This window comes from Tenebrio molitor, chromosome 5, assembly GCF_963966145.1.
Source record: "Tenebrio molitor chromosome 5, icTenMoli1.1, whole genome shotgun sequence".
NCBI classification, from domain to species: domain Eukaryota; kingdom Metazoa; phylum Arthropoda; class Insecta; order Coleoptera; family Tenebrionidae; genus Tenebrio; species Tenebrio molitor.
This window is the reverse complement of record NC_091050.1, coordinates 2,520,913-2,539,366: the sequence shown is the minus strand read 5'-3', so window position 1 is coordinate 2,539,366 and position 18,454 is coordinate 2,520,913. Positions and strand designations below refer to the sequence as shown.

The 18,454-nt window shown below is 35.6% G+C and overlaps 4 protein-coding genes across 9 annotated transcripts; 2 read left to right on the top strand and 2 right to left on the bottom strand.

Annotated features, from left to right (window-relative positions):
- Nucleotides 1-5,088: 5,088 nt before the first annotated feature.
- On the bottom strand, nt 5,089-6,772 carry Rcd-1 (Required for cell differentiation 1). The gene is made up of 6 exons (XM_069049863.1): nt 6,361-6,772; nt 6,174-6,311; nt 5,944-6,121; nt 5,693-5,887; nt 5,550-5,641; nt 5,089-5,497 (listed from the first exon to the last, which is right to left on the bottom strand). Exons 1-6 carry the CDS (start codon nt 6,474-6,476, stop codon nt 5,320-5,322), a joined length of 897 nt encoding a protein of 298 aa, XP_068905964.1. The 5' UTR covers nt 6,477-6,772; the 3' UTR covers nt 5,089-5,319.
- Nucleotides 6,773-7,913: 1,141 nt separating this feature from the next.
- On the top strand, nt 7,914-11,184 carry LOC138132358 (transmembrane protein 198). 4 transcript variants are annotated; one of them, XM_069049858.1, is made up of 7 exons: nt 7,914-8,247; nt 8,800-8,991; nt 9,302-9,412; nt 9,970-10,197; nt 10,254-10,487; nt 10,619-10,743; nt 10,800-11,184. In XM_069049858.1, exons 2-7 carry the CDS (start codon nt 8,805-8,807, stop codon nt 10,971-10,973), a joined length of 1,059 nt encoding a protein of 352 aa, XP_068905959.1. In that variant the 5' UTR covers nt 7,914-8,247; nt 8,800-8,804; the 3' UTR covers nt 10,974-11,184. The 4 variants fall into 4 exon arrangements, with proteins under 4 accessions (XP_068905959.1, XP_068905957.1, XP_068905961.1 ...); XM_069049856.1 differs by having other exon boundaries at nt 9,302-9,442; XM_069049857.1 differs by lacking the exon at nt 7,914-8,247 and adding an exon at nt 8,339-8,357 and having other exon boundaries at nt 9,302-9,442.
- A 197-nt stretch (nt 11,185-11,381) lies between these two features.
- On the top strand, nt 11,382-12,737 carry meigo (Solute carrier family 35 member B1 homolog meigo). 2 transcript variants are annotated; one of them, XM_069049862.1, is made up of 4 exons: nt 11,555-11,696; nt 11,750-12,117; nt 12,166-12,375; nt 12,427-12,737. In XM_069049862.1, exons 2-4 carry the CDS (start codon nt 11,803-11,805, stop codon nt 12,625-12,627), a joined length of 726 nt encoding a protein of 241 aa, XP_068905963.1. In that variant the 5' UTR covers nt 11,555-11,696; nt 11,750-11,802; the 3' UTR covers nt 12,628-12,737. The 2 variants fall into 2 exon arrangements, with proteins under 2 accessions (XP_068905962.1, XP_068905963.1); XM_069049861.1 differs by having other exon boundaries at nt 11,382-12,117.
- fz (frizzled) lies at nt 12,220-18,254 on the bottom strand. Of its 2 annotated transcripts, XM_069049855.1 has the most exons (3): nt 16,944-18,254; nt 16,645-16,741; nt 12,220-12,859 (listed from the first exon to the last, which is right to left on the bottom strand). In XM_069049855.1, exons 1-3 carry the CDS (start codon nt 18,070-18,072, stop codon nt 12,805-12,807), a joined length of 1,281 nt encoding a protein of 426 aa, XP_068905956.1. In that variant the 5' UTR covers nt 18,073-18,254; the 3' UTR covers nt 12,220-12,804. The 2 variants fall into 2 exon arrangements, with proteins under 2 accessions (XP_068905956.1, XP_068905955.1); XM_069049854.1 differs by lacking the exon at nt 12,220-12,859 and having other exon boundaries at nt 15,022-16,741.
- Nucleotides 18,255-18,454: the final 200 nt, after the last annotated feature.

The window sequence follows — 18,454 nt, the reverse complement described above, 5'->3', positions numbered from 1 at the left end:
AGATTTTTGTTTTCGTATGAGAAATCTTTCAAGAAAATTCTGTCGACTCTGTCATCACGGAGGATCACAATAGCATTTTGGAGAACAAAATGCAAAAAAGGGATGACCTAATTGGACCTGCATAAGTGTTAATTGAACTCGATAAATGAAATGGGGAGATTATTTTTCACATTTCCTCCAATTGAAGGAAAGTACTTATTTTTTGTGAAAATTTCGATGTAAAATTGGAAGTAAACCGTTTAGAAGAAATTTTCCCAGATTAGGGATTTAATATGAAGAAAAATGAGTTAGGCGTGAAGTTTATTTGGAACTCTAGGGCCAAACTGTGACGAGAAAAATATTTCTGCGACTTTGGTATAAAAATAGTTCCGTTCTTGGATCAGGGATTGGAAGCAAGACTTGCAGAGATTCGAAAAGAAGAAGCCTCCTGGGATGTCGAGACAAAAGAAAGGTTCGTGCTCGGGCATTAACATTTGAAGAAATCCAGACGATGGCTAGAGGAAAGCTAGAGGCTAGCATGCGGAGACAAGATAGTTCTGAAGCTCTCCAGGGAAAATTGTTGCACATATGTGCTTGTAAAGTCGCATGGAGAAGCACCGAAGCCGCAAATTGTAAAGTTCACTTCTTTAAGGACGAAATTGAAAACACCGGACAATGAACAAGGAGAATAACGGCTTGTGGTTTTTTAACAGCGTGGCTGGATAAATTGTGGGGCAACAGGCGCTCGTAACAATCTGAAAATTTTACCGATATAAAAGATAAAATTGGAGCAGATTTATTCTATTAATAATGATTGATAACTCAATTTATGATTAATAAATAAATAAACAGATATGTTAGGTAATTATTTTAATAATGATTAGCTCCCATTTAAGGCTTTTTTTTAAATTTCACTGATTCAATCTCGGTCATGAAATCTGATTTTTTTTTAATTGCATATATTTACACATTTATTTAACGTTGTCTGTTGCGGATAAAGATGATCCGAAAGACTTCTTCATCGTCCTTTGTTATGTGATAGAAAATAGAATTTCATGATGTTGAGATACATACGCACATACGTGTATGTGTACGTACTTGGTGGGCGGAGACACATGTATAATTGCACAACCATGCACCAGTAGCGAAGTAACTTGTAATACATTGGCTAGCGCAACATTTGCAAATCGTTTAGGGATCCAATTATTTACAAGTACGACCGAATAAAAACAAATACGCAAAAAACTATCTCAGATTACATGAAATATTCTGAACGGATTTATAAAGTAGGTAATTGAAAATGGTATTGTCTATTTGGAAACTAATTAAAATTTGTCTGTTTTTAGTAGAGTTCTGCATTCTCAAGTACAACCATTCTGTGGTACATACTTAAAGAAAACATGTACAGGCAGGTTAATGTAGAAAATAATTTCATGGTAGGTATATATTTTAGACAAACACGGTGCAGCAACATGGTGACTTTTTAATTTATTTTAATAATATTTAACAAGATAAGAATTCTCTGATCGACGCACCTAATCCATGGTTATCACCGAAGTGACTATTTGGTCTTTGATTTGACAATTTTTTTTGCAAAACATAACTTATTTATATTTTACCACAATTTTTTGGAAATGAACATTCTAATTAGCTGCAGTTGGTGTTGTTGCCATTTTTGCCAACAACAATGAACATGTATTTATTAATATTTTATATTTACCTACCTACTGTTAAAAATACAACGGATGTTCAGAAACTAATCCGTTTGGAATTTATCGTGACATGCTTGTCGTTATATTTAACCTGCGTAACCTAAAATTAAAATATGAACAAAACTACCAGACATATTAGTTTCTGAACATCCTTATATCAACTGTTGAGTTTTTTTTTTTTGGCGAGTTCAGTATCTACTATCCCTCAACTGAGATAAAAAGTAAGGTTGGTTTGTACCAATTTTTTAATTTTGTATTTTCTTGTAATTTCTGCTTATATGGTTGGCAGTTTTGATCTTTGTTCGCAGGTGTTTTGACGAAGATGGCAATGCTGAAGCATTAGAAGAAAAAAATATTATCTTCTTGAACACCGCATCTTTGATATTTCGAGGTTATTTTTTTATTTATGTTTTATACATATTTGAGATACGTCACATATTTACAGAATGCTACACGAATATTTTACATAGTTTTTCTCTCGTTAATAGTAAGTATCGAGCGATCACATTAATTTGTAATCGAGTTATCCATGAATCCGAGATCGTATGTCGTTTCTTGAACAAAAAACAGCTTAAAACACAGGTTAGATCTGGGCATGTCAATCGAAAAGACATACGGATTCAAATCCATGGATGACTCGATTACGAATTATGTACCTACAACCTATTTCGAATCATTCGCTTCATTATACAGAGGTCAGCTGATGCCCTAGGTTCATCTGTTTCTGTGCACGACAGATGCAACCAAAGATTCAAAAAAGTAAACACTAACAAGCAATTAATTGTTAGAAGTTCTAACACAGAGAAAAAGTTTGAAGAAATGAAACATATTAAATATCTACATATATATGTTCGTAGATTCCATTTGTTTTTTGTCATTTTGTTTCCTGAAACATATTGATTTTATAAGATGAGATATTGACCTGACTCTGTAAAGACTATTCCAACCCTCTATAATTAAGTTACGTCTAGACGTCAAGCATGAATGATCATGGTAAATATGAATAAGCAGAAATGTACGTGAACAGCAACTTGACCGATAACAGTCAAAAAGGAACTTATTAGACGTATTTGTAACGACCTACTACATCTAGCACTCATCCGAATTATAGTTAGAAGTGGTATTGATAAGGAGTGTCTCCAATTATTAATTTAATTGACTTTAGGTATCTTTGATCTTTGTCGTAAAATGAACCTTTTTGTTTTTTTTTTGTACGTGAAATTTATGTAAATTTAGTTATTTACATATCTACATATTTAGTCCATTTTACTGTTAATTACTACCAGTCATCCGTCCACTCGATAAAAGGTCCTAAGGTTGGTAGTACTTTTTGCTTTACATGTTTGGTAGCAAGCAGCTTTGATCTTTACCCGCAAGGACGTTCAAGCTATTTTTATTCGTTTAAGAGTTACTGCAATCACATTTACACGCTTTAATTAGAAATTGTTGCGTTTAATAAAAAATAATATGTTTTTAATTTTTTTATGTATTTGACACCTTGTCTGATCTGTCCCCAAAACACACTTTACACAATTTAATTTTGTAAAATTTGCGCTACGGTGTGGACAGATAGTAACGGCAACCGTACAATTTTACTATACTGAGTGGAAGAACATTAACAATAACATTTTAGTTTCTTGCACATCAAAATTCGACAGCGTTGCCACGTGCATTTTTTACTTACATTTCGGGGGTGGTGGATCTTTTATACAGGAATATCAAAAATTATCTTGGTCAAAGGTGGTCCTGGATTCGAAAACGTCCGTCTCAACTTATTTCGTGTGACGATTTCTTCGGTACGAATACGAACGATTGACCTACCACTACCAGCACCTTCTTTATGAGTCACAGAGCCAGTTTCGCGAAACACATTAGCACAATTTGTAAAAATCCTTCGGCATTAGGATTAAGTATTGCAAAATATGGGAAGTGCTCTCGAAAATCGATTTTGACATTCAAGAAATGAAAATCCATGACCACCGTTGTCTTTGACCAAGATAATTTTTGATTCTCGACTTGGAAAAGAAGAGTTACTTCGCTTGGAAGCAAACATTTTTAACCTCAATTTTTTGTTTGACACTTTTTTAACTAGGCGTTGTTTATACTCTAAAGACTGGTTATGAATTTGTGCGTGTCGTATTCGTACAGTTGGTTGCAAAAAAACGGGACACCAAAATTTTCCTAATGTAAATTTGATTTTGTCCATTTGTCAATTGTCTACTTACCTATCAAATATTTTTTTTAAATGTCATTGAATTTTGACGTTAATTCTAACCTATCTCTCGTAAGAAGGTTTCACACTATGGAAAAATTGTAAAAATGTGTCAATTTTATTCTGGTACAGTTCCCGTTTTTTCGCAAAAAACTGTACAATCTGCAACAACATATTAAAAATGCCACTGACAGCACGGATGTCGTTCAAAACCATTTGAAAACAGATATAGAAAACATGGACAATAGTTCGCATAGCTACGCCATCTGGGGGACATTCTGCAATAGTTTGTTTTTGCCCGTCTGCTAAATTAGGCATTTTTTTTAATTCGACAAAAGTTTGATACACAATGAGCAAATTTTGGATGTCCCAGCTTATAATGTCCACACTACTACCAATGTCATAATTTAAAATATGCACTGACAACTTTTCTCTTTCTTTTATTTGGAAAATATATAGAACAAACGACTTAAAAGGATTGTATTACAATGGCCGGCAATAAAAACTAGCCATCACTTTTCTGTCACATCAAAATTCAAATGTGCAATTAATGCTTTAATGACACTGACATTTAAATGATGTCTAACTTTTTTTGCCGGCCACTGTACTTACAAATCCAAAAAACAAAAATACATGTGCTTAAAATATTCTGTAACCACGAAATTGTACACCGTGTAACGATAATAAAATAATCATTTATTTGAGTTTGTAGTGTAGCTGAAAAGTGAGAAAGAACTGTGTTTTGTTTTGAAATGTTTTTGTAACAATTACTATTACTTCCTCTGTCCTGGTAATGTGAAATGAACTTAATCGATGTCAGGTTTATTATAAATAAAATTTTAAAAAGAGAAATGTTTCCGTTTCCAATGCAGACCTGGTTTTGTAATCTTCCGTTATGATTTGCCCTTTTTGTTTGTGTAATCGACTCTCTTCTTTTTTACGAAGCTGGTACCACTATGTATATGGTTTTTCACATCAAAGGTGAATCGATTTTAATGAGTGATTAGCTAATCAGCCAAATGAACGGGTGCGAAACTTTTCAACCAAAAAAGATTCAGTATTTTTGTCGAAATTATCTCTTTGTTAAGTCACGAATCAGTAACAGGACTATTTTTGAATGCATATCTATATAGGACGGCTTTCTTTTCTAAAAATGTCGTCATTTTTGTAAAAAAAAAATACGAGTGCATTTCATATTAACTATATTGATAAATTTTAAAACAAATCTAGAAAATATTAGATTTTTTTTTAATTTTGACTAAAAAATGATATATAAATAGGATACAAAGTAACAGAAAATGTTGACGGATATTTACACCGACATTTCTTTACAAAAAATTATGGATGTTACTTAATCGCTATTAAATAAAAATGAAAGAAAAAATGAAAGACAATTTTGTACATGAATTTCATCACTTATTGAGACGTCAGAGGCGATATGCCGCCTTGACGGATTTCTGTGGTGCCTGGTGTTTCTAAATTAGTCAGTAATTGAGAAAGCCAATGTTTTGTAGACTTGTCTTCTTGTAGACACACTGTAAATGTATTGTCACGTAAGTGATCAGGAAGACACTGCCTTAAAGCCTCTCTGGCCCTGAAATTTCACAACATTTTTTATGCATCATGACAAATTTTAATATTCAAACCTTGGATTATCAGATAATCTTAGGTAACATCTGACTACATGTTTTAATAATCTTGCACTTGGTTCCTTTGCCAATGCTAGCACCATTTTTCCCTAAAACAACATTACATAAGTTATTGAAGCTTTTGCGCAAGTACAACTCACCAAGATCATGGCAACATGACTAAATCGATCATATGTTTGGCATATGTATGAAAGGCCACTATCATCGAGTAAAATTTTTTGTAGGATAAAAGTTGCTACAGTTTTACTCAACTCTGAACCAGACTCCATAATTCTTAAGCACAGTGGAATAATTTCAGTAGTTAAAAGAAAATTAATGACTTCTTGTTCATCTGTCTGCAATATTTATTAAGTGGTGTGGTTATTATTATTTACAAAATGGAGTTTATTACCTTGACAAGAGCACCAATTACTCCAAGACTGGTTAATCTCAAGTACTCAAAAGGCCGCGTTTTTGATACAGTGTGTAAAAATGGATATAGAAATAGAGGTACATGTGCTAATAAAAATTGAGATCTAGTTTCAGGATGTGATGCTACGCACTGTAACAGAGCTAAAGCATTGCACACACTACAATAAAAAAAAGTTAAATGTCAAAAAATTCTGCTTGGAATTTAGTTACCGGTTGGACTGATGAGCAGTCAATGTAGCAGGATTTATTGCAGGATAGATGTTTATTATTTCCTGCAAGAGAGCAGCTGTTGTTCCAAAACTGTTCCACAGCATTGGGGCTAAATCTGGTACAACTTCACGTTTTTTACTGAAAAGTCGACGTTGGAATGAAAGTCAACGAAATCTCGTGCACCCACCTCAACTCCAATAAGGCATTTTCTCTCGTTTCTGGATTGGTAAGTTCCAGAATCCATTGGAAAACTTTTTCTCTTTCAACCGTTTGGTTTGCTGGACTAGGTTGAGTGCTCATCATCGAGTAATATTTAATTGCAAATTTAACAACAATTTCCGCTTATTTTTAATGTACAACACACAAACTCCAGTAAGTCGGTGTAGGTCTATTAATAGAGGGGAATTTGACTGTAGAATGATGAGGGGAAAATAACAGCAATTAAATAAAAAATCACTAACTTAAATATACAACTACTTTCTTAGCTACGATTTTTTTTTTATGATAATAACACTCTACGATACACAATACGAAACAGGATCAGCTCCCGACATTCAGGTTTTGACAGCAAAAACTTTCATCACAGAGTGGGGAGTAGGGCAAATGTACCTGCGCACTAGAGTTGCGTAATTAATCTTTGGTAATAATGGTCGGTAAGACTGGCTTCGTAGTCTTTATTCCGTGGTAATTAGAAACAGTAATTAATCCCTTGGGTGTACTTTGTGCTTTAATAATATGTATTTTCATGGAATAGCATATTTGAAGCCGATGCTCATGCGTGAAAAATCTGCAGACGCGCTAATTTTCAAAAAATTAGCTAATGGCATGCAAGATGCGAATTTTCATTTGCAGAAAAACGTATTATTGTCAGAATATATCTGTGCAGAATATTGACAACATAAAACAACATAAGCGCTACTGCATCACAAGATTTTATGTGAATTTATTTCTCTCCGTGTTGTATTGTTGGTTGCAGTTGTTTTGTACTTTTCACAAGATTGTTTGTGAAAAAAATGTATAATATTCTAATTTTGCGCCAGATTTAAAACGTGATGAAAGAAATGACGAAAGAAATGGACTGCAAATATAAAAGAATTGTTTTCAAAACTGTGGCCATGAAATCTAAAAAAGTGGTGGATGCGCCGGTTACTTCATTAAAAGAAGATAGTAATATCTCTCTTAACTTACGGAATTATTTATCGAAATATGCTGTCCGAGTTGATAAATAATTTTTGGGTTAAGAAAAAGATGTTCAAAAACCATGAATTTTTACAAGATTCAGGACATTTTATGCAATTTTTAGCGATATTTCAACGCATTTGAAGTTCCCAATGTCCCCTGGTCCAGAAGAACATTTACGCATCTACTCCTACATATTTCTAAATAAATCAAAATAAACTTTGTTGTTGTTTATTGATAGATGAATCCATTTATAGGTTCAACAAATCAATAAGGTTGATTGATTGCAAATTCTTACAGCAAACCACGGTAACAAAAACATCAAATGAACAGCTTGCGAGTTGTGCAAGTTGTGCCGTTCGTGCACAAATCATTGCCAAATTGTCGCTTTCTCCGCCACACAAATAAGCAAAATCGAATTGTCTCAGGTCAGAATTGCGAGTTATGTGCATCCCGGAAAAAAGAATTTAATTTCGCACGCACTTAAACCGGAACGTTGTGGAAGAGGTAGCGGCTAGAGCCTGCGCCCGCCACACCGGAACACGGATGGTAACAATCCTCGCAGGTCGCAGGCGCAGTCATCGCCTGGTCGTCTGTTTTAGTGCGTCATCCTGCAAACACCCGGAATAATCCGGGCGATGGCATCCCACGACTAATGAAAATTAATCGCACGCAACAAGAAACATGAACTGCTCAAAACAAAATCGTTAGAATATTTCCCGATATTATTCAAGCAAGTTTTAAACGCATCGAAATATCAAAATATACAGTGAAACTATTGTTGTGCTAATAATTGACGTCGGTTTATTTTTGTCTATTATGTTAATGGATGAAAGTGTGCTATTTTACGATATGAATTGTTAGGAACGATCAAGAGGAATTTTTAAAATTTGAAGTGAGTACGAAACATTTTTCTGTTACGTATATTAATGTTGCAACAGAGAAAATGCACGTTGTTGTCTACGGAAAACTTAGCGTCTCTATCACTCTATTGACATGCATCAGGTAATTACTACAAATTACTTGCCAAGAATTTAAAAAAAGTTTTGGTCGATATAATTAAACAAAACTCAAAACGTAAACCTTGTAATTTTAATTAGTTAGTTTATCGATAAGCGATAAATGTAACTGGTCATGATTAATAAAAACAACAGTACTTTTTGTTATTGTCATCATTAGACCAGCGTCACGGTTCCAACAGATTTGCAAATTATATTATAATTATATTTATTTTCATTTGACTGAAAGAGTAAAGATTTGAATGGAAAAAATTATTCATTCGAGTGTAGGAACCCAGGAGAGTGTGCTTGACCATGTCTTATTTATTGTTGTGGAATAATTTTTAAATATTTTCTGTTTATTATCAAAGTTTTACATATACAATTTTTGGAGTTTGTTTTCTATTCAAACCAACTCAAGTGATACTATTGTTGTTGTTTTTTTAAAGGGAAGATGACGAGTAAAGTCCAACCTGGTTCTTTAGTACCGCCCAAACCCAACGGGACAAGATTTCCGAGTCTGATGTACCCCACCGATCCCAAAGTAGAGCTTTGCGCTCGAGTTGACACTTACTATGATCTCACTACTGCAGCAGTTTTTTTAGTCTACATAGTTTTTGGAGTTCTTTATACATTTTTAGGTAAATGATTGGTTTATGTAACGGTTTAAAAATAAAGTTTATGTAATTTCCTGAAAACAACAAAATGGACTGATTACCGGTCATGTTTTTGTGTAAGACAGTATCTATCGGGCTTTTACCATCACGTAACAACATATGAAAAGTGCAACCAACTGTAAACAACTCTTCACGACAATGCTGGTGTGGTCAAGGTCGACTCATACCCAGGGTCGTGTGAAGTTGTTTCACGTTGGACGCACAATTCAAACACATGACAATGAACAAATTAACATAATTGTCTAACTTTATTAACGTAATTAATTAATTTCAGGTTATCAGTGCTTCAAAACCGTAATGTTTCTCACCGGGTTCATATTTGCTTCAGCCATAGTTTACCTGATCTGTTTGCAAGGTGAACTCATGCCCTCTTATGGGAACGCAGGTCTGCAACTTATTACCTATTCGTTAATTGGTTAGTTAGATTTTTTGTGACTGTAGAGATGTCGTTTCTCTTATATAAATAATAAAAACTGGAAAAGAGAGAGTCACACGAAGGAGCTCAACAAGCAGTACTTTGCTTATTTAATTTAAAACAATTTTTTGAGCACGTTTCGTTAAATCAGCCACAAGGTACATTTAGCAAAATACCTAATGTTTTTAAGAGTTATTTTTAGAACGTTCAAATTGGTTGACTAACTTTAACAAAACGAATTAAAAAACTGTGATTTTGCAAGAATTATTCTTTCTTATTCGTTACACTTGTCGCCGGTGTGGCTTCCATCATTTCCTAATATGTTGTCTTCGTAAAAGAAATTTTTTCACAAAGTTCCTTTTACGTGAATGATTTGTTCGTTCACTTAACAAAATAATTACTTTAACGTGTTAAAAAATTCATCACTTACTTTCTAACGGTCATGGAATTATTGCACTGATTAAACTGTGCAGTGCTCCATAAAATCAGATAATAAGCAGAGATACATTTTTTGTTGTATCTTTTAGGTGTTGCTCTTCTGGCCGGAGTTCTCTTCGGACTGATAACAATGCTGGTTCAGTACGTCGGTTTGTTCGTGAGCGGTCTTCACACAGGTTTTCTGATGGGTGTCGCGTCACTTTTGGTAACCGACTACTTAATAACCACCTCACCTAAAGGATCCATATGGTTATGCGTTGGAATACTGTTAGTAATGGCGTTAACGTTCGCCGTCTTGACTTTATACTTCCGCAAAAGTAAAACCTCCTTAAAAGACCCACCAACAAATAAATTTGCAAGACATTTCTTTCAGGTTTGACGATCGTATGTACGAGCATATATGGTGGTGCAATTTTTACCACAGCCATCGACTACTTCGTCGAGAGATTGTCGATGATATCTTGGTTGTGGCAGAGGGTATCCTTGAAACCTGTAGAGCCTCCACCTTGTTGGTTCTCGTGGATTATCCTGGCCGCTTGGCCTTCCTTCTTTCTGACTGGTTTAATCGTGCAATGTACTGTCACAGGCAGAGGCATACATCACGAAGGTAAACTTTGCCAATTAAAAACGTCCAGTCTAGACAAACAAATGTGTAACAATCTGGTTATATGTTCGAACATTAACTCGACCAGTTGTTGGGTTGAAATTGCAGTTTTGTCCTTTTCTTTAATTTTTTAGTAACCATGGGCCGCAAAAAACAGCGAGATTCTGTACTGCGCGGCCAAACTAGAGCTGAAATGAGGCAGAACAAGTACAGATATCTATATCAAGTCCGCACAGCCCACGGAGACGTCATAAGTCGCGTAATTTGATATTCGGTTGAAGTAACATCTAGTTTGTTGGTTGTTTTTTGTTGCAGAATTTCGTACAAGCCATGCAGAATAAAGAAGGACAACAGGGTGCAGGGGTAGGTGAATGCAGTACTCTTCAGTCAGATGCTACCCATTTAACAATTCTACCCGATCTTCAGTTGGCAGCGTACGCTGAAAGTGAAGACGATAGTCAGGCAGAAGTTGTTACGCATCATCAGTGATCCCATTTATCCCTTTTTTGTCACAAAAACAAACCAAACAGAATTGTGATTGCCGCTTAAATTTTCGGTACTTTCTCATATCTTTTCCAGACAATAAGCCACATACAGAAAGTGTGCTATATTCAAAATTTAATTGACCTTTAAAAAGCAAAGTAGACGGAATATGTTCTCTTACTTGTATTATTTTAATAAAGAAATACACCCCCAAAAATATATTCCTTAATTTAATTCCTAACAATTAAGCAATTACTTATTAAAATCAAAGGATTAATTTAATCAGCGATTCGTCGTACTGGAAATTACTCTTTGCAAAAAAGATTATTCCATTTCCGTCAAATTAATTTTGTAATTTGATTATTTTTTTCGTAGTTGGTAGCACTGCACCAACCAAATGGTCGATCCTGATTGGTGAAAAGTTGTTGACGTTTATTAGTGGTTATGTCAAATCGTGGATGCACACACACGTTTTCCAGTTTTCAAATAAAATGATAATGTCTGATAAGAATGAATGATGTGATTTGAAACAGTTGCTAGTCAGTTTTTGTGAGAAAAAGTTGTGCATTAGAAAATCACGATGCATAAGACTAACAAATTCATATTGGAAGCGGCTGCTATATTCGTGGCATATTTCTATTTCGGAATTTTGCAAGAAAAAATAACGAAAAGCAAATATACGTACGAAGTGGTCGACGAAAGAGGAGAGAAGATTTATTTGACCGAAAAGTATACTTACTTTTTATCTCTAGTGTTTATTTTGTGCGCTATTAATTATGCAGTTGCCACTTTAGTCTTGAGAATTTGGCCCCAAGAGGAAGACAAGACGTCTAAAATGTATTACGTCAGCATTGCTATAACCTACTTGCTGGCCATGGTGTGTTCAAATATGGCTTTGCAATGGGTACCTTACCCAACACAAGTTGTGGGCAAGTCTGCTAAACCTATTCCAGTCATGATACTTGGAGTTTTGTTAGGGAAGAAATCATATCCTTTTAGGAAGTATATTTTTGTCCTCCTCATTGTTGTTGGGGTAGTTTTGTTCATGTTCAAGGATAAAGGAAAGTCCACACAAGATGTTACATTTGGTTTAGGAGAATTATTACTGATCTTGTCTCTCATTATGGATGGTTTGACTGGAGGGGTTCAAGTATGTCTACAGGTCAAAATTGACAATTTTTTTCATAAGAAGTTTTAGGAAAGGATTCGAGCTGAAGCTAAACCATCAGGCCAGCAAATGATGAAGGCATCAAATGGTTGGTCAACTTTATTTCTAGGAGTTGCTCTCATAGTGACAGGGGAAGGTTTCAAATTTTTTGAATTTGCACACAGACAGCCTACCATAATTGGTAACTTGCTGGTATTAGGAATGACACAAGCAATTGGCCAGATGTTTTTATACAACATGGTGAAGATTTTTTTTTTGGTGTATTATTTGTAAACATGCATCTTTCATCAGGTTTCAGATTTTGGGCCTCTAGTTGTGTCTGTTGTCACAACAACTCGAAAATTTTTTACAGTCCTGGGTTCCGTTATTATTTTCGGAAATGCGTTAAGTCTTCTCCAGTGGATAGGAGCGACGTTGGTATTTTCCGGACTTTTCTTCGACGCGTTCTTTTCTAAAGGAACTGCCAAAAAATCTCCCAGCAACAAGTCCTGAATATATACATAAATTATTACTTTCGTTAAACGGTTTTGTATATACATATATATTTTTTATTATATCTATTTATGAACCATGAAAAATAAACTGACAAATTTGCGACTTAATTGATCGACAAGTGAGCACGTCTTACCTATTTGTACATGTAGCGCCAACGGTGAAACGACGAACTATTTACACAACCGAGAACGGAAGCACGTGAATTGACAAACATTGATTTATTTGGCTTCTGCAATATACAGAACATAATTAACATTAAGTTAAAAATTACATACGGTAAAAGTAAGATAAAATTAGTAATGTCTTCTTGTTACATAGATAACAAACTAAAAAACTATTCTAATAGTCAACAAGCTCAAAAGTAACTATATTTTTTAATAATTGACAGCATCACAAGAGTTAAACGACTTTGAGCTTTTCAATGAGTATAAAAAAGTTGTGAACACAAAACACGTATATAAAAATTATTACATAATTATACAGATACGGTAGGCGTTTTATAAATATAAAAAATACAATATAAAATGTATAGTCCTAGTAAAACTTTAGCAACATCAGAAAAATTTGTATAAAAACAATTTTTTGAAAACTGTTACGCCAAACAATTGGTCAGTTAACGCTTTTAGTTTTTTCTTTTTACAAATGAATTTCAGTCGGTTTTTTAAATTACATATGTATCATTACATATTATACACAACACAATAGTAGGTACCTGATTAAAGGTGACATTGACCGTGATTGTTTCTTACGATTTTCTTTTTCCATGCAAAACTTTTGTAGGTATGTGATAAGTTAAAATGTTATATGTGACGTTAAGTTTTTAATTACAGTCGATGCCATTTTTAATCAAGTGTTATCTTGTCTCGCAGTATTTATAGGTTGTATGTAGATTAGGTATATACAAAAATATACAAAAAATATATTACATTCAAGTACTGCTATAAATATAAGCGAATAATAATGTGCGTTTTAAGCAAGTTCGGAAGCATCGTGACAACTTGATTTGTCTTCATATTGCTTTTTTATAAATGATCTGAAGAGTAATATTCCAAAATTTGAAGATTTGTGCGTAATGAATCGTATTATGAATTCTAAATCTTAGAACGAGGAGATAACTTAGCGAATGTGAGATTACTTGCTGCTTAATTATAAGGAATAATATTGATATCCGCAAATATGCCAAATTAAGGGCATAACGACGGCTATCGGGGCAAGAAATCCAAAGCATTAATTAAAGAAGAAGCTGAAGGATTTCTCATGGGAGCATCGGAGTATTTCCTTTGATGAAAGTAGTCTTAAAAACACTTGTGAAAATTTAAAGTAACGTCTAATTGAGTACTTCGAGTCGTCTCGCTTGGAACCACCCTCACCTAGAGCAAGACGCCATGGCTCTGAAAAATCTGGCGGTTCTGTCGTGGATGGCGGTTCTGTCGGGGATGGCGTTTTGATGTTGCGATTTTGGACGCAAAGATCCGAATTTTCGGGGTATTGTTCGCAATTTAGGTTATCTGGCCATTTGAAGCCAAATTTTAACATGACGCCCTCGCATCCCCGTTTGGCCGAGAGGCACAAGGATTTGCACGGGGGCGGCGGATTTTCCAAGATCGTGCACACGGGAAAATATACCGAACATAAGAAAAGCTGGAGGTCTGGACTGCACTCTATATTTATCAGGGGAAAATATTGTTGAACTTCGAGACCGGCTTCTTCTTGGGTGCTATGCCCCAACTTGTTTGGCATTATCGTTTTGTTATATGGGATATCTATACAAAGAGGTTCTGTGATTTGTTTACATTTATCGTGCGCCGGTAATATTGTGTCTTCTGTTGATAACAGATCGTGCTGCAAGCCATTAGCTATGCACGAAAATGCCAAAATTAGACACAATTTCATCTTCGTTGTTGACCAAGACGATCGATGGTTATTGCACAAACACTACTCTGGCGATACAAACATCACTCGGCTAGATGCTGAGCTACACTGGTTCTATAGTTCATTATCAATCAAAAGTGTTGATTTGTTCTAAATTATGTACGTTATAATGCGAACTCGTGCAGTGTGCGTAAAGTCCCGCGCAATCAACAAAAACAAAGTGATAGTTCGTACAATGAACCTAAATTGAGATCGTATGTTAAAACGCTCTCGCAATAATCGTACTGTATTATGCAAAACTTTATAAAAATCAATTCCCACAAAAAAAAAATGCATCAGGAACTCGTTTTCGAAAGTCATTTGAGCAAACGCCAATGTAATAAACCTACTCGCCCATCTCAAACACAGCCTCCTTTATAGAATTTTTTTTTATTAATCGCGCGTAATTTTACACATTATTATAGATAAAATCTTTTTTTTGTTCGACACTGTCAGAATTTGAGAATTTTCTCCTGTGTGAACGGATTTTGATAAGTATCACAACTTGTCAAAACGAAACGTCAGGCTAATTTTAAAGATTTTAAACAATTTGGAGCCTTTAAGGGGCTCCTCGAAAAAAAAAACCGTCGTATTCAACTCGTTCGTGGGTAAATTGGGCTCTTTACGTCATGAGTGGGCCAGTTTAAAACGTCCGTTAAAAATATTACCGAATTCAAATAAAATAAACCACTAGAATAATTATTTTTGTGTTCGTTTCCTGAGATACATAACGTGAAAAGGCAACAAGACAAACAGTTACGCAATTTGAAAATATAAAAAAGACAACGCTGTAATCTGAAAATTACCTCTAAAGTAACTTCAACAATTACACCTTTTTATCTCTATAAATATTAATTTCGCCCATTTCGATGGCGTCGGTAAGAATGGCGTAACAATTAAGACTTGGAACTCACGCTAAGATAAAATAATTTGACATTTGACATCTGATTTGACGGCTTCAGCGGTTCGATACAGTAAAATTATAGGACCGCACAATTTCACAGGACTCTTCATATATGTTCTTTTAGGCACTTTGTACAATACGATCAACAAAAAAAAAAAAGATAAGGGCAGGTATGGGAGACAAAACTTCCTAAAACGTATGGCGTAGCTTTGATCATACTAACAGCATCGACATGTCATATCTAACAGCGACGAAAAATATGTGGATGGTAAACTCACACATTATTTTTTCGTTCTCATTTCGAAAATGCGATTCTGTCATGAACAATTTGTATTCGCGAATGAAAACCATTTTTTTTAAATTACGTAAACGTCAAACTTACAAGTGACAGTTTATCAAGTTAGGCCGCATGTTTTCAGAAAGTTTGTTTTTCATAGCTCTTACTTCTTTGCTTGTTGATTATATTGCACTGGAAACGTCAAGATTTTGTAAATATCACTCTTCAGTCATCGTTAAGCAACAATATAAAAAATATAAAGATATAATTGACAAACTACTGATTTGGACGCGATAAATTTCATTTCACTTTACAAAATTGTTGAAACACAATTACGTACAGAGGTAGATGAACGAAAAGCATTCGTCGGTGGTTTCAGTCGAAGTAAGAAAGATGAATTGCTGCCATTGTCCCTCTCTTGAATAAAATAGCAGAACAGAAATTCGGCCGTTTTATGGCTGCCACGCGCTCATACATAAACCGCAAATGTAACTTTAGGCTGATTCAAACATAAGCCGCCTGTCTACCTCTCAACCTGTTAAAAAACACTTTCCAGCTGTGGACCGTTTTGCCCGACCAGATCCAAACGCTGGACGTTATTCCCACGATCATATACATGAGATACTTTATCATAAAAATCGGAAACAAGGGATGGGTGTATTCGCGGATGCCTTGCGGACATGGCACCGAATAATTCTGTTTGTTGCACATGTCGTGACTCCACGAGATCATCCAATCGTCGAAATTGAACTGTTCGTAAAACAAACAAGCAATGACTATCATTGCGGGTACGGTGTACAATACGGAAAAAACGCCGATGCGGATCATGAGTTTTTCCAATTTGTCGGTTTTTGTACCGTCGTGTTTCATCACGGTACGAATCCGGAAGAGAGATATCAGACCGGAAGTTAGAAATACTAACCCAAAGACTAGATAGACGCAAAGAGGTATCAGGACGAAATTTCGCAAAGCGTCCACGTTCCATATCCCGACGTAGCACACTCCGCTCAAAACGTCACCTGAAACAAATTAAATCGACTTGTCGGGAATTTGCGTACAACTGTGTCATCAATAAATACATAAGTAAAAAACAGCGGTCCAAGGACGGAACCCTGGAGAACACCACTACATTGGTTTCGGCGAAAAATTTACAAACACGATGTTTTTTTTCGGCCAAGGAAATGTTTTCAATTATCTATTGTTTTCTGCAAGTGCACTTACCGTCAACTTTACCCATGGCCAAGATGGTGATGGTCTTGATCGCCGGTACGGCCCACGCGGCTAAATGAAAGTACTGAGAGTTGGCCTCTATGGCTTCATGCCCCCATTTCAATCCGGCCGCGAGAAACCACGTCAACGTCAAAATAACCCACCAAATACTCGAAGCCATGCTGAAAAAGTACAGCACCATGAACAAAATGGTGCACAATTCGTATTTGGTTCCCTGAGTAATGGTGCTCACTTTTGCTATTCCATTTTCTGGTAGCGACGGTTCCTTACAAGCTATAGAGTCGCCGGCAATAAAACCGACGACGTAGGCTAGCGCCACCATCAAGTAACACACCGATAAAAATATGATTGGGCGTTCAGGGTACCTGAATCTATCAGTGTCTATCAGAAAAGTGCAAACGGTGAATAGACAGCTGGCGCAACACAGAATCGCCCATGTCCCGATCCACACTCGCGAAAATTGTTGTTTGTTTTCATTGAAGAACATCATGTGGCATGGGGCGCCACAGTTGGGCTCAATCTTGCCTCCCACTTTGAGGGAGTAATCCATGTTTTTCACTATGAACTGAATGGGGCATACGAAGCCGTAATCTCGGGGGTACTTGAGTTTGACTCCTTTAAATACGCTATGGCTCTTTGAGTAATCTGGCGGTTCTGTTGTGGATGGCGTTTTGATGTTGCGATTTTGGACGCAAAGATCCGAATTTTCGGGGTATTGTTCGCAATTTAGGTTATCTGGCCATTTGAAGCCAAATTTTAACATGACGCCCTCGCATCCCCGTTTTGCGGAAAGGCACAAGGATCTGCACGGGGGCAGCGGATTTTCCAAGATCGTGCACACGGGAAAGTATACCGAACATAAGAAAAGCTGGAGGTCTGGACTGCACTCTATTTTTATCAGGGGAAAATATTGATGAACTTCGAGACCGGCTTCTTCTTGGGTGCTGTGCCCCAACATGTTTGGCATTATCGTTTTCTTATATGGGATATCTATACAAAAAGGCACTGTGATTTGTTTACATTTATCGTGCGCCGGTAATATTGTGTCTTCTGTTGATGGCAGATCGTGCTGCAAGCCATTAGCTATGCACGAAAATGCCAAAATTAGACACAATTTCATCTTCGTTGTTGACCAAGACGATCGATGGTTATTGCACAAACACTACTCTGGCGATACAAACATCACTCAAAAATTAAAAATATACAGTCTCGTAAGGAAATTGTTTTTAATAACATCACAACAATCACAAACACCCTACTTCATGGCGGCCACCATCTTGGATAAATAAATCACATATACTATAGAATATCTCGGCTAGATGCTGAGCTACACTGGTTCTATAGTTCATCGCATGCAATTCATAAATTAGCGAATTTTATTTAAAAAAAGTCCTTTATTAATCAAATTTTATTGTGTTACAACATTACAATTCACCTTGATAGGAAGAAGTCAAGGATTTTCACAGGAAAAAATAATTATAAATGCGAACATTTTTTTACAG

Bases quoted from the DNA above. Each gene is read 5' to 3' on its own strand.
- LOC138132358 (XM_069049856.1), top strand. From the start codon at position 8,805: ATGACGAGTAAAGTCCAACCTGGTTCTTTAGTACCGCCCAAACCCAAC. The intron at 10,198-10,253 runs GTAAAACCTCCT...CATTTCTTTCAG, and splicing joins GACTTTATACTTCCGCAAAA to GTTTGACGATCGTATGTACG. The intron at 10,744-10,799 runs GTAATTTGATAT...TTTTTGTTGCAG, and splicing joins ACGGAGACGTCATAAGTCGC to AATTTCGTACAAGCCATGCA.
- meigo (XM_069049861.1), top strand. From the start codon at position 11,548: ATGCATAAGACTAACAAATTCATATTGGAAGCGGCTGCTATATTCGTG. The intron at 12,118-12,165 runs GTATGTCTACAG...AAGAAGTTTTAG, and splicing joins GTTTGACTGGAGGGGTTCAA to GAAAGGATTCGAGCTGAAGC. The intron at 12,376-12,426 runs GTGAAGATTTTT...ATCTTTCATCAG, and splicing joins AGATGTTTTTATACAACATG to GTTTCAGATTTTGGGCCTCT.
- fz (XM_069049854.1), bottom strand. From the start codon at position 18,072: ATGAAATTGTGTCTAATTTTGGCATTTTCGTGCATAGCTAATGGCTTG. The intron at 16,742-16,943 runs GTAAGTGCACTT...AATTTGTTTCAG, and splicing joins GGCCATGGGTAAAGTTGACG to GTGACGTTTTGAGCGGAGTG.
- Rcd-1 (XM_069049863.1), bottom strand. From the start codon at position 6,476: ATGATGAGCACTCAACCTAGTCCAGCAAACCAAACGGTTGAAAGAGAA. The intron at 5,888-5,943 runs GTAATAAACTCC...TAAATATTGCAG, and splicing joins TAATTGGTGCTCTTGTCAAG to ACAGATGAACAAGAAGTCAT. The intron at 5,642-5,692 runs GTGAGTTGTACT...ATGTTGTTTTAG, and splicing joins GTCATGTTGCCATGATCTTG to GGAAAAATGGTGCTAGCATT.